Here is a 14,575-nt window from a genome sequence, read left to right on the forward strand (position 1 = left end):
TGCTTTGGAGCCTGTCCTGGAACTAACTCTGTAGACCATGCCTTCCTCTGTCTCCCGAGTGCTGGGATTAAAGGTGCCACCAATGCCGGGCTATCTATCTGCTTATCATATGTTGACTATCTTTTATAGTCTATTTATATTATCTGTCTTCAATCTATCATCTATATATCTGTATTCTATCTATCTATCTATCTATAAATGGTCTATCTCTCTTTTTCAATCTAGTTTACTGTCACCACTTTGGGCAGCTGGCTTTGGGATTCTGTGTGAAGACAACTCAGGTTCTCATTGAGATTCCAGATAATCTGTTCTAACCATAAAGATCACAGTGACAGCCTGGGATCTGAGTAGCTAAATCTACACAAGTCATATTTCCTTCTTTAGTAGATTCTATAATGTGTCTGACTTTCAAATATTCAATAAGAGCAAGTTTTACAATAACTCCTGGTGTACTGGACTGCTTTCGCTGCTGTGAGGACTACCAGGGTCCCTTGTTGGAGTAAGACTGTGTGAGCATGAAAGCTACTGTGGTGTAATGGCTAGAAGTATGGTTTCTGTAGCCAAAATGGTTTTGCAGTCTGACTGCCCATCTATCATTCATGACCTTGGACTTATTGCTTGGTTCCTTTGCCTCAGTTTACTCATATGCAGCCATGGGGAGCTGTCTGGGAAGAGGAACAGAAGTGTGAAATCTTAGGGAAAGTACCTGGTAGGTGAATAGGTTCATGGTGTAGGCACCAGTGAGCTATGAAACCATGAGCTGAAGGGTTAGGTGCAGCTTTTAGGGGAGGCTCAGCTCTCTGGGAACTTCTGGACAGACCCAGAATCAAAGCACAATGGTACCAGAAAAGCGGGAGTGCCAGCGGTGGGGAGGCCACGGGACTCCCCACAGGGCAGGCAGCTGAAGACTAGGGAGGGGGTGGACAGGGTGGTGGCCTTGCTTTGCTCAGCCCTGGGCCCTGATCCTCAGGGGCCTGTGCTGCACTTAGAGTGTGATCCCTTGTCATCCCTCTCCTCCCTACTTACCCAGTTCCCCTTGACAGATGTCAGTCCTGGTGGCTCCTCCAAGAATGAATTCTGGGTTTTCCACAATTTCCTGGAGGAGTGAGAATATCTTAGGGAAAGGCCCAACGCACAGCGGCCATAGCAGAGAGAAAGGCAGCCCCTGTCCCTCGGGGAGAAAGATTCTCATGGAAGGCCAGGAGTATGCAAAAAGCTTCCAGGGATTGTGCTCTGACTTCCCTGGACTCAGCTTAGTCCATCCACAGCTCAGCCCAGGGGACAGCCTGGCACCGGCACCTTCCTCTATAGAAACTCACACCGTATCTAATGAGGAAGTGGGCAGTCAGCCATGTATCAAGCCTCAGTGTGTGGCTAGGCACAGGCTGGTTCTATGTAGCCTCTTACCAGGTTTGGGCTTTGAGCTCTTCACCATGTAATGAGCATGTGATCAGCACCTCAGACAAGCATACCCTACCCAGCTGCTTTCTTTTTCCCAATCGCATGTAGAGGGATGTCTGCATGTCACCCATAATTTTATCTGCATGTACTATATACACTTTAATACATATTATCATATTAGGGATTTATGTAATTGTGTATATTTTTATGTGTATTACTATAAACATTAACACGTGGAAACCTAATATGGAAAGTTCTATATAAAACATTAAAAAGTAAAAGCAATTATATAAAACATGTAGATTTTGTTTGTTTTGTTTTTGTCTTTTGAGACAGGGTCTCACTATGTAGCTTTAGCTGTTCTGGAACTTACTTTGTAGACCAGGTTGACCTTGAACTCATAGAGATACTCCTACCTCTGCCTCCCTGATGCTAGAATTAAAGGTGTGCAACACCACATCCATCTAAAATGTGTATATATATATATATATATATATATATATATATATATATGAAAAAGGGTTTAAAATTTCTTAAGAATGCAGTCATATGACATGAAGCATGTGATTGCTGTCACCTGGTTACTTTGCACCGGCACAGCAGGGCTCTGAGGACACCTGATGTGGCAGAGGTAATAAATAGCTCCAGGGGGAGCCTTTTTTGATCAACCATTTCTTCCCCGCCCTGTGTTGAGGATGGATCCCCGAGTTTCAGCATGCTGTGCAAGTGCCCTACCTCTGATCTACACCCCCATATTTATTTTATTTTTTTATTTTGAGACACGTTTCACTAAGTTGCCAAGCTGGCCTTGTACTCTCCAGTAGAGTTCATGTCAACCTTGAACTTGGGATCCTTCTGTCTGAGCCTGCTGGTTGCTGGGCTCATCTCACTTCTTCATAGCAGTTACTGGGGCCCCCTACTCCTAGGTTGCTATCCTTGGGCAGCCACACCACTGCTGCTTGCTGTCCATTCTGCTTACTCTTTCCTCCCTCAGAAACCCAGGCCCTATGATTTAGGAACACTGTTTCTGGGCATCGAGAGTTGGAGAATTTGTGTTGCTCCCTGGAATAAATATGCTGCCACACTCAGTGTGCCTCAACTTGTCCTATAGGTCTTGACTTCTTTCTCTTCTTTTCCCATCCCAATCCCCCCTCCCTCCCTCCTTTGTTCCTTGGGATTTTTGAGACAGGGCCTTACTATGTATCATAGCCTGGCCTCGAAATTAGGATCTTCCTGCTTCAGCTCTCTTCTGCCTTTCCAAGTGCCAGGCTCTGTCCCTGGCACTTCAGGACCTTCAGTCAGCTGTCAGGGAAGGGCTGGGGAATGCTGTGTATGGTGTGAGACCAGGAAACTGAGGGGAGGCTAAGGTGCACAGAGACACAAGCATCTGCTGGAGGCCTTCCTGTGGAGGTCCAGAAGAGGGAAGAGCATAGCCCGAGGCTTCAGAGATACTTTAACTGGATCAGGGTGACACCAGAAAGGACGCAGGATGGGTAAAGCTAGAACAGAGGAGGAGCCAGGACTGGGGCAGAAAGTCCCCAGAGTCTCTAACTTGATACTTGGAATAGCTCCAGCTGTGACTCCTCCTAGCAGTCCAAGTTGCCTGCTTCCTGGGCTCAGATCCCACAGAGATGGTGGGAGTGGGAGTCTACTAAGGCCAAGGACCAAAGTGAAAGCTGATAGCTTTCCATGAGGCCCTCAGGATGAAGCAGTCTTGGGGAGTGTAGTCTCCCAGGTCACCTGCCCAGGAAGGGCTGTGTGCCTTTATTTGTTTCTAAAGTGTTCATGTGACCTTAGGGCGAGGATTCTGGGACAGACTGTGCTGTTGGCTGTGCCAGAAGCTCAGGCCTGGCAGAGGAAGGACATGGGAGGCCAGCTTCTCCGGGGACCCTGCACAACCTTTTGTACCCGCCCTCGGCCCTGGCAGCCTTGGCGCCTGTCCATTAACTGACCCCATCCACCATGCCCAGGACAGACAGCGAGGCAGTAGAACAGCTCCTCCATCTTTGTACCTCAGGGTGGCTGTGTGGCCTTCTCTATACAGCATGGCACACTGTTGTCCCCATCTGCTGTCCTCTCCCAAGCAGAAGTCTGGTATGTTCCCTCTTGCTCCTGCCAACACTAGGTTCCTTTCTCTTCCTCCTCTCCCCCTACTCTCCTCCACTGAGTGCTTCTAGCTCTGGGCCACCTGGGAGTGAGTCTAACACTCCACCACCTCTAATGTCACACTGGCTTTGTGTTCCCTTTCCTCCCACACAGCTGTGTTTGACAAGAAGGAGGGTCACTGCCCACAGCCCATAGAGTAGCTTGGCATATGCTCTTGAGATGTGCCCTGCATGAGGTATGCACTTAGCCACAGGCTTTCTGGAGGTTGAGACAGCTCAGGACCTCTATGTATGCCTGCCCTGCACCAGACCCTACACTTGCCCCTTGGCATGACAAGAGGAAACTCAGGCTTCACTGGGGCTGTAGGGCTGAATACAGAGAACAGGCTCCCTGAGTGGGTTTTCAGGGACAACATGTAGGCAAGGGACAGTGTGGGTCACACTCACAGAAGAAGCAGATCCACAGGATGGGCTGTGACAAGACTGAACATTGAATGTGATGAAGACAGGCATGGCTTGGTTCCAGCCTCAGCCAGGGAAGGACAGAAGGACTCAAATTTGGGGCACCTTTGCAAGGGGTATGTGGCAAGCACCATGGAGGCCTGTGCTTCAGGGCCCTGCCCTGCAGATCAAAGCCTCCCAGTGTCGGGCAACTCTGGGTGGGTATCAGTGGTACAGTCTCTAGGGCTTCGGGCTGAGACTCAGAGTCTCCAGCGCTTTTAGTAGTCTCCCATCCCAGGAGGAGAGACAAAGGTCTTCTGGCTCTAGAGAAGAGGTTCTCAACCTTCTAATGCTTCGACCCTTTAAAACAGTTTCTCACATTGTGGTGATCCCCAACCATAAAATGATTTTCATTGCTACTTCATAACTCTACTGTTGCTGGTTTTATGAGTTGTAATATAAATATCTGATATGCAGGATATCTGATATGAGACCCCGTGAGAGGGTCAGGTGACCCCCAAAGGGGTTTTGACCCACAATTGAGAACAGCTGCTCTAGAGGAACAATGTTAGTGTAGGTATGAGGCTGGGCCTCCTGAGTGACTCAGCGTGGCCACAGAGCAGTTCTTAAAGGAGCAGGATGGCCTCAGCAGGGAGGCTGAGAGGAGAGAAAGTGCAGACTGTGAAGAGGAACAAAAGTCAGGGCAAGCTGAGAGTGGACGAGAAGAGAGGACCAGCATCTGGGAACACCTGGAGTCCTGATGGCTTGCCGAACCAAGCCTTTTGCTGCACCCAGAGGTCCCTAGGCCAGACTCCCACATTTACAGAGATCTAGTGCCAAGGCCTATAGCATATTTGAGCATGTAGGTACACATAGAGAAATTCACACACACAGGATGCGTGCATGTGTGTGCACACAGACACAAAGTGCCCAGACACGTACACATGCAAGAACAGAGCTAAGTATGCACACCACACAAATACACATGTGCACAATGTGCACATAGGCATACACAACACACTTGCAAATATAAATTGTATGCACAAAATACATACATATATACATGCATGTGTCAAGAGTGTGGCTATCAAAGGCTGTGGCCCCAGTAAGTCTGCTCCCAGAAGCTTTTAGAACAAGTACTCATCGGGCAACACAGGAAACATGATTGCGTGTGGCATCCTGAGATGGAAGGGAAAGCTGCCTAGGGCCAAAAGTGACCAGGCCAAGCTGTGACTACCCTGAGAAGAGGCATCAACTTCTCAAGAATAATTTCCCAAGACCTTGATTGTCAGCAATTCCCAGGATTGAGTGAACTGCACCACAGCCCATGGCCCAGGCAGCTGCTCATTACTGGATGCAATGCACCCACAGCCTGGGAAGTTGCTCAACATGGAATGAAATGCATCCTTAGCCCATAGCCCAGATAGCCGCTCACACCAATGGATGAAATGTACACACAGCTTGGGCAGTAGCCATGTACCCATTTATCCTTGTCCTGACGGCTGGAAACAAGCCCCAAAAGACCCAAGGGTTACCAAAGTGTCATCAGAGGTCACTTCTCTGTGTCTTAGGACCTGTACTTTTTCACATTAGGAATGGCCATTTTCTTCCATAGCAGAGAGCAGTCTATTTATCAGCCCACATGGCCCAAGTATTTACCTTTACCATCATTGGTCACATGCAAAGAACTAAACTAACTTAAAGTGGCTTTCAAGTGCTCAGAGAGAGATCCTGGCAGCCTTCACTATGTTTTACCAGGACCATTGAATGCTCTTTGCTGTCCCCCACAATAAGACACCAAAATAGGACCATGAGGACCATTACCTTACTGATGGAGGCCAGTGTCGTCTGTGTACACAGACACATATGCATACATGTGAGTATATATTATGTGAAGGCACATACAAATGCCTATGTGTGTACATAATACATACACAATCTGAAATAAACGTATTTACTTATAAACTGCACATTGTCTAGGACAGGAGGTAGCAAGTAAGTATTGGTTAATTTTTATCAACTCATTACAAACTAGAGTCATTGTAGAAGAGGGAACTTCAATTGAGAAATTGCCTCCATCAATTTGGTTATAGGCAAGTCTGTGGAGCATTTTGTTTTATTAATAATTGATGTGGGAAGGTCAAGGCCACTGTGGTAGGTGTCCCCATGGGCAGGTGGTCATGGGTTGTGTAAGACAAGTAACCAAGCAAGTCATAGGGAGCAAACCAGTAAGCATGTTCTCCTCATGGTCTTTGCTTCAGTTCCTGTCTCTAGGTTTGTACCTTGAGACAGGCCCCTGTCTCAAGTTCCATTTACAAGTTCGTGCCCCTGCTCAAGTTCCATTTACAACGAACAATAAGATACCAGGTGAATAAAACCTTTCCTCCCCAGGTTGCTTCTGGTCATGGTGTTGATAAGAGCAGAAGGAAGCAAACTAGGACAATCTCAGGGCTTTGTACATAATTCCCCCAGGAGCCTGGATGTCTTTCTTGTGTATGTGTTTTCTAAGTCAGACATGCCATATGTTGAGCACATTGACGTTACTTTGATGATGTGCAATAAGAAGAGGTGGTCACGGTAAGGAAGATGAAATCTGAAGGCTGGCAAGATAGTACAGCAGTAGAGGCACTTGCGTGTAGGCCGAGGACCTGAGTTTGACACCCCCACCCCACCCCCCCACCCCCGGATCCCACCGGGAAGCAAGGAAAGCAGCCTCATGAGAGTTGTCCCCTGCCTTCCACATGCCTGTTATGGAGCCTTCATGCCCACAGACAGAGTAAACAAAATAAGGGTTGGTGAGAAAGCTCAGCAGGCAAAGGCACTTGCTGCCAAGGCTGATAGCCTGCATTTGATCCCTGGGACTCACAACGTGGAAGGAGAGAACCTGTTCCTGCAAGTTGCCTTCTGACCTCCATATGACCATTGTACTCATGTACACACACACACACACACACACACACACACACACACACCCAAGTAAATCAAGTAAATGCAATACAAATGGATAAACAAATAGAACTTAAGGATGAGATTCTGAGCTACCAATGATGGAGAAGCACACAGCAGTGCTGACAGTAACAATCCGTTCTTTACCGAGGGCACCTCTGTGCTGGCCCAGACCTACCTCAGTCATCTCTAGGTAAAGAGGCCACGGACGGTGCATTGCCTCTCCCTGCACACACACCTGTTCCCACCCTGAGGGTGGAGCAACACGCTGGCTCTGGGTCCCAGGGAGGGCCCTGACTAGCCAGGTGCTGCAAATATTGACCTTGTGTCTCGAGCACCAGCTGCCTCCTAGGGACACTGGAGGTGGGTGGGGTGGCACCCACCACTCTTGTCTATCTGGGAGTGGTGTGTGCTGCTTTGGAAAGGTAGCCCTGCTTTACCTAGGGTCCCGACATCACACACTTGCTAAGAACTTGTAGTAACAGCCACCTATCTCTATAGTGTATCCCCAGCTCTGGGCCAACATCCTCAGACCAGGGCTGGCCATCTCAGTACATCACACACATCTCAACTGACCCCCCTCACCTGCCATCCCGGCTAGTTTGCCTCCTCTGTGTTCTGACTGACCAAGTCACCAGAGAGCTGTCCTTGGGCTATAGCTCTGATTCTGCCCACAGGTCATACATGAGACTTTCTCTCTTTATGTCCCCAGATGCAGTGGGACTCAGAGCTGGAGGCCAAAAGGTTGTGGCCAGATACCCTGGGGACCAGCTGAAGGTGTCTCCAGTCAGCACATTACCAGAGAGCCTTTCACAAAGGGCAGAAAGTGGTCTTACAAGTGATTGGCTCTTTCCCACCCCTCCAGCTCCCCCTCCCCTTGTCCCTAGCCCTACCCCCTCCTGCCTCAGTTTCTCTTCCTGCTCCTCACCCTACTCACCCCTGGTCGTTTCCACACAAAGGGGACCTGGGGCCTCTCACTGTAGAACAGGGAGCTGTTGCTGGCAGGGAAGTCGGCATCCTCAAACAAGATGCTGGACTCTAGGCAGTCCTGCCTCAGCTCCTCAAAAGTCTGACCTGAGGAGTGGATAGTCCGGGCATCCTTGGGCACTGGGTGTGGCTGGGGCCTCAGAGACTGATGCAGGTAAGGCATGACTGCTTCACAGCCTGGTAGAGGGAGATGTGAGAGGCAAGTTGAGAGTGGCCAGCAAAGAGGAACAACCAGAGGTCCTCACCCTGTCCCCCGCCTGCTTGCTGGGCCCCTCCCTGTGAAATGAGATGGGACCCTCCCTAATGACAAACACTAGGCGAGACCTCTGCCCATTCAGGCTCGAGGAACCACAGGCATCTCTGGAGCCGGGCTAAGTGTGAGCAGAGGGAGGAGGCACCTCTGTTTGATACACTGGGGAGTCTCTGAAGGGCAGGCAGGGCTGCTTCAGAAGGAAGGAGAGCAAGCAGCTAAATTGGTTCAGGGGGTGGTTGGGGGGTTCGGGAGTCAGAGCAGAGAGGGGCAGAGCTTTGTGGTTGAGGGACCTGGGTGATTGACAATATTACACTGCGGGCAGAGCTCTCTGGTCTTTTGTGACCACAATCCCATCCTGACTTCCATCAGGTCTCAGCAGCCTCTTCTGTGGTAGGCCTTCCTAAAGTCCGTGGAACACCGTCTGTGCTCACTCACTTGACAGTCACAGCTGCCAAAGTAAGTGTGTTGACAGAAATATGAGGTTACGTCCTTACCAAGCCTTCTCTACAAGGCTGCGGAATTGGCTCAGGTGGGAAAGTGTTTACTGCACACTCACAAGCTTGAGCCTCCTGGATCTACATAGAAAAGCTGGGCATAGTAGCATCCACTTGTGATCCAAGCACTGAGAAAGCGGAGACAGATGGGTGTTTTGGGGATAGCTCTAGGCCAAGGAGAGATGTTACCTCAAAAGAGCAAAGTCTCCAGCAGTGGTGGCGCACACCTTTAATCCCAGCACTCTGGAGGCAGAGGCAGGTGGATCTCTTTGAGTTCTAGGCCAGCCTGGTCTACAAAATGAGTTCCAGGATAGCTAAGGCTACACAGAGAAACCCTATCTCCAAAAAGAACAAAAATAAAAACAAACAAACAAAAAAGAACAAGGTATGAGTGCTGAAGAGATGGCTCAGCAGCTAAGAGCACTGACTGCGCTTCCAGAAGTTCAATTCCCAGCACCCACATAGTAGTTTACAGCCATCTGTAATTCCAGTTCTAGGTAACCCAATCCCTTCTAGCTTCTGTAAGTACTGCACACATGTAGTATATATATACATACTTGTAACATGAAAAATAAAAGACCCAGAGACTAATATTGGAATTCAAGCTTTAAGCTGAAGATCAGAGAAGCAAAGCAATGAGCCAGTAGATCTTACCTCTACCAAGCTGAAACCATGAATCCTCAGAGGCAAAAAGTTCTGAGTTCCTGTCTCCTTTTCCTTATATTCTTTTCTCCACCCAACCATATCCTCCTGCCTCTACCTCCCTAGTGCTGGGATTAAAGGCATGAGCTCTGTTACTCTTCATTCTTGTGTAGCTCTATCCACCTGCCTCCTGAGTCCTGGGGTTAAAGGTGTGTGCCACCACTGCCCAGCTTCTACAGCTAACCAGTGTGGCTGGCTTTGCTTTCTGACACTTCAGGCAATCTTTATTAAATCATAAACAATATATCACTACACATAATGTAGGCAAAACATCATACAGATAGAGAAATAATAACAACAAGGTGTATGGCACCAGAGGAACAATGTCTAAAGTTGACTTTTGGCCTACTCACTCTCTCTCTCTCTCTCTCTCTCTCTCTCTCTCTCTCTCTCTCTCTCTCTCTCTCTCTCTTTCTCCAAAAACATGAGGTCCTGGTGGTTTAGCCCTGAAAGAGGTGAGCTGAAAGGAGGGCTCTAAATCTCTCCTCCAGACCTTGCAGCCATAATGTCCCTAATCACATAAACTTTCCATCAGGACCTCACAGGCTCTCAGTGGCTTGAGCAAAGCTTCTAGGTATCTCAGAAGCATACTCAGGCATCGTCTGGTACAACCTTTCTTCCTGGAGCCAGGACAATGGTACCTGGGGAGCTAGCAGAGTCTATGACAGGGTTTTCAGGTCTAAGGTAGCCACTGGGAAATGCTAACTGGGTGACTGACTGAGATGAAGATTATTTCTATTTCACAGTGCCCTCAAAGGCCCCGTCAAGCTAATTTACAAGAAATAGGGCCAAGACTATTGCCCCATTGACAGAGTACATGTCTAGTGTGCAGGAGGCTTTGAGTTTGATTCTCAACACCACAGAAACATGCATGGTGGCACATGACTGTAATTTTAACACTTGGGGGATGGGGCAGGAGCAGTGTAAATCGAAAGTTACATAGCCTGGGCTAGAGACCCTGCAGGAGATAGGGAGGGGAGGAAGGAATGAGGGAAAGAGGAGAAGAAAGAAAGAGGAAAAAGAAATTGTATAATTCCTCCCCATCTGAACTCCATGCTCAAGTTCTCCAGAACAAGGCTAGTCCCTCGAAGCTCTCTGTTGGTCACAGAACTCTCTTCTGGGGCCCAGAAATGTGTGAAGATGCTGTTGCATAGAGGCAAGCATCCCACTGTGTGGGGGCTGAGCCTCTGGGCTCAGGGGACAGAAGTGAGCTCACTGTGTTGGACCAGGGGTCAGGGGGTCAGGGGACAGGTGTTGTGGCTGTAAAGAGGAAGCGGGTGGCTTGAATGGAGTTGTGCACTGACTGGAAAGCCAGCCTTGGGAAAGCAACTCTCTGGGAGGGCTTGAAAAGAGCTCCCTTCCAGTGGTGCTGTAGATGAGACAGGTAGAGAGGGGGTGATGTCAGGAGTCATGAGAGCAGCCGTCAACAGGGAGCGCTGTTGGAACTAGACCTGAAATCAAGCTCACCTTCCAGGCTGGAAACTCAGTAGCAGGTAAGTCTCTGGTTACCAAGAAACCAGATGATGCAGGAACCTGGCTGCTAAGAACCACCCAGACTGAAAGGAGTACATCACTCACAAGACTTCATCCGGAGGCAGGGCAAGCTTCCTGTCCTCCTACTGGAAGGCTTGGTGCCTTGGAGTAGATACTCCCAAAGTCAAGTCTTGCTTCCCACAGAGATCCAGAACTGTGTCTCCACAGATGGTCCAGGACTCTGACAAACATTCCTGGTTCCTACATCTGGCTGAGCCTGCCTAGCCCTTGGAGAGATTTTGTATACCTACAGAAGAAAGTCCCCATGATGACAGGCTGCACACAGTCACTTTCCATCTTCAATAGGAATGATCACATCTCTTATTTTTATCCAGTACTTGTCTGGACCTGACAGCATCCAGTGGGGGTTAATGTCACTGCCTGGAGCTGGGGGAGGGTGACAGGAGGCCATGGTCCCCCGGCTCTGACCTAGCTGAGTGTGGATGAAAGCAGAAGTGTGGAGTAGCAAAGGGCACAGTGGGAGGGAGGTTACATCAGACACAGGGTCAGGTCACCTTTGCTCTTTAAAACATACACACATACGCACAAACATTTACGTGTGTGTGTGTGTGTGTGTGTGTGTGTGTGTGTGTGTGTGTACTCATGTGTGCTTACGAGTTTCATAGGACAATTTATGGAAGTCAGTTCTCTCTTTCTACCATGTGAATCCCAGGGGCTGAAGTCAAGTTATAAGACTTGGATCCAAGTGCTTTGCCCGCTGAGCCATTTTGCTTACCCACCTTTGTCCTTCTATGTGGTGAGCCTAACAGTTACAGACTAGGCAGACACGTCTTATGACAGACACATCTCCCATGAGTAAGATGAGCTCACACACAGACACCTTTCTCCAACCTCTCTTCCCTGGCTCCTCTCCTTTTCCTCCAATTCTTTGTATGTGGGGGTGGTGGGGGGGTGCATTGTGTAGTGTGGTGCACATGCACATTTGAGGTCAGAAGTGAACTATTGGTATTGTTTCTTAGGCAATATTATTATTATTATTATTATTATTATTATTATTATTGAGACAGAGTCTCTCACTGGCCTGTAACTGACAAAGGTGGCATTCAGTGAGCTCCAGGGATCTCTCTCTCTCTCTCTGTCCCTGTCTCCCTCTTTCTCTCTTTCTCTCTCTGCTAAACTCAGGTCCTTTTGCTTGTAAGACACACACCTTTGTTTTAAACACTGTGTATGTTAATCAGGTGGCGCTTTCTCTCAGCTGGGCCATCAGTGCAGCATCCCCAGCCACACAGGTGGACCTCATACCCTGGACTATGTACAAAGTCTCTGTTACGTCTCATCACTCAAATGGCTACTTCTCACATGAATGCCCGGGCAGCGTGAGCTGCCTAGCTCCACACAGTGGCTGGCATCAGTGGCTAAGGAGCCTCAGCAACCACAGTACCCTCTAACAGTCCTCCAGTGAGACCCTTCCATCCACCGTCTTGGTTAGTTTGCTTGCTTGCTTGCTGGACACAGAATCTTACTCTGCAGTCCAGAACCTTGAGGCGATCCTCCTGCTGTTTCCTGGGTATTGGAATTGTAGGCTTGCACCACCATGCCCTACATCCACCCTGGCTTGCCCCTTCTCTTCGTTGTCTGCAGCAGAAAGATGCTAGTATTTGTGTTTCCAAATGTCTTTGCTGTGTTTTCCATAGAAGAACTGACCATAAAGCAAATATTATTTCCAAAGCTCAGTTTTCGCAAGAGACAGCCAGGCCCATAGGACAGAATTTGTACCATTGCTTGGAGCTCTGGTGGAAAGAGGGTGATGACATTTTCCGTAGGAAGGGCCATGTCTTATCTAAACTCATTGAGCTGCGGTAGAAGCACCCTCCCATAGACTTTCCCAGCACCTAAGCCAATGCAAACATGGAGTTCGGACCAGCAACATGTGGCTGCGGCTGTGGCTGTGGCTGTGGCTGTGGGCGCATGAACACTAAAGAGCCAGAGTAGGGAATGGGTTAGGAAAAAGCACTTTCTGTCTGCTGTTGTGGCCTCATTCTGCTGGGATGGTAATAGTACCCTGAGGATGCCCCCAGAACCTGCTACTTTAGCTATGATGTATGTGACTCTGGAGGAATTTTAACTGGCGAATTGTTTCTACTGGAGTCTGCCTGAGATTAGCTCAATGGAAAGAGTGCTTGCCTAGCATGCATGAAGTCCTGAGTTCAATCCTCAGTGGCCCATAAACCAGACATAGTGATGCATTTCTGTAACCCCAGCAGTTGGGAAATAGAAACAGGAGGATCAGAGGTTCAAGTCATCCTTGGCTCCATAGAGAATTTGAGGCCAGTCTGGGCTATATGACATGCTGTCTTAAAAGTAAAGAAAGCCACTAAAGCGATTGTATTCCTTAATCAATTTATATATTTTAACAGTGTTTTCCAAATTAATAAAGCATTCTCCATTTTTATTTCTCAAGAGCATTTTCTGTCAGGTTGAATTCTCTTTCATGTCAAGTGTATGGTGAGAGCTGGAAGGCTCTCCCCAATCCACCCCTAACATCATAAACAAAAAGCCAAAACAAGCAACAGAAGCAAAACAACAATACAGCTCTGACTCTCAATCCCCTGGTAGCATCTATCCTTGTCACATACAAACATGTATGCACACATAAATCACCCATACATGCAAACCACACATATACATATATGCACAAACCACAAAATACTATGGAACAATCGCCTGTATTCCATGAATATGTATTACTTTCATTAGTTAATAAAGAAGCTGATTGGCCTAGAGCAAGGTAGGGTAAAGTTAGGCAGGACAATCAAACCAACCAAGGATACTGGGATGAAGAAAGGCAGAGTGAGAGTCATCAGCGGATGCAGAGATGGGCATGCCATACTGAGAAAAGGTGCCAAGCCAAATGACAAAGCATAGATACAAAAATACGGGTTAATTTAAGTAAAAATATGGGTTAACTTAAGGGTAAGAGTTAGCCAGTAACAAGCCTGAACTATTAGCCAAGAATTTATAATTTATACTAAGTCTCTGAAGCAGTTATTTGGGAACAGGCAGATGGGACAGGAAAACTCCACCTCCATGTGGCACCCAGTGAAAGGTATGCACAATCCACACAGACGTGAAAAATCACAGAAATGCATGCATGCACCAATCATTCATATATGCCTGTGGGTACAAACTACATATATGCACACACATACATGCACAGCTTTTCTTTTTCTTTTTGTATATAAAATTTTATTTAAATTAGAAAAAAATTCCTCCCATCCTCCCATGCCCCCCACCAACTCTCCCCATCCCAGCCCCCATCCACTCCCCAGGGAGGGTGAGGCCTTCCATGGGGGACCATCAAAGTCTGTCCTGTCATTAGGGATAGGGCCTAGGCTCTCACCCATGTGTCTAGGCACAGCTTTTCTCAAAGATTAAAAAAAAAAAATGCAGATTTGATTCCCTCCTATGCAAGTCTCTCAACCATACATGCATTGAGCTTGGGATGTAGGAAGCTCCAGCAGTTGAGAGCAGGAATATATATGTACCTGTGTGTGCTCTGAGAGTGGGCCTGTGGTTTCATGGGTTTCGTAAACCATAGTGAGACCCTGGAGCTAGGAGAACTGTAGTATCTGTCAGGCATGGTGTGGAGCACATGGCTGACAGCCATGAGTACTGAGGAACACAAGCCAAGGGATAACGCTACCCCTGGATGTAAGGCTTAGAGAAATTCCTGGTCATAAAGAGGTCTGGGA

General features: G+C 48.1%; 1 protein-coding gene across 1 annotated transcript in view; it reads right to left on the reverse strand.

Annotated features, from left to right (window-relative positions):
• The window catches only part of Capn9 (calpain 9), a 36,550-nt gene extending 28,507 nt beyond the window's left edge, over positions 1-8,043 (reverse strand). Inside the window, exon 1 of the mRNA XM_051201786.1 lies at positions 7,831-8,043. Coding sequence (XP_051057743.1) covers positions 7,831-8,043 — 213 coding nt within the window. The remainder of the gene's footprint in view (positions 1-7,830) is intronic.
• Between the last annotated feature and the right edge of the window lie 6,532 nt (positions 8,044-14,575).

Source organism: Phodopus roborovskii, unplaced genomic scaffold, assembly GCF_943737965.1.
Source record: "Phodopus roborovskii unplaced genomic scaffold, PHOROB, whole genome shotgun sequence".
NCBI classification, from domain to species: Eukaryota; Metazoa; Chordata; class Mammalia; order Rodentia; family Cricetidae; genus Phodopus; species Phodopus roborovskii.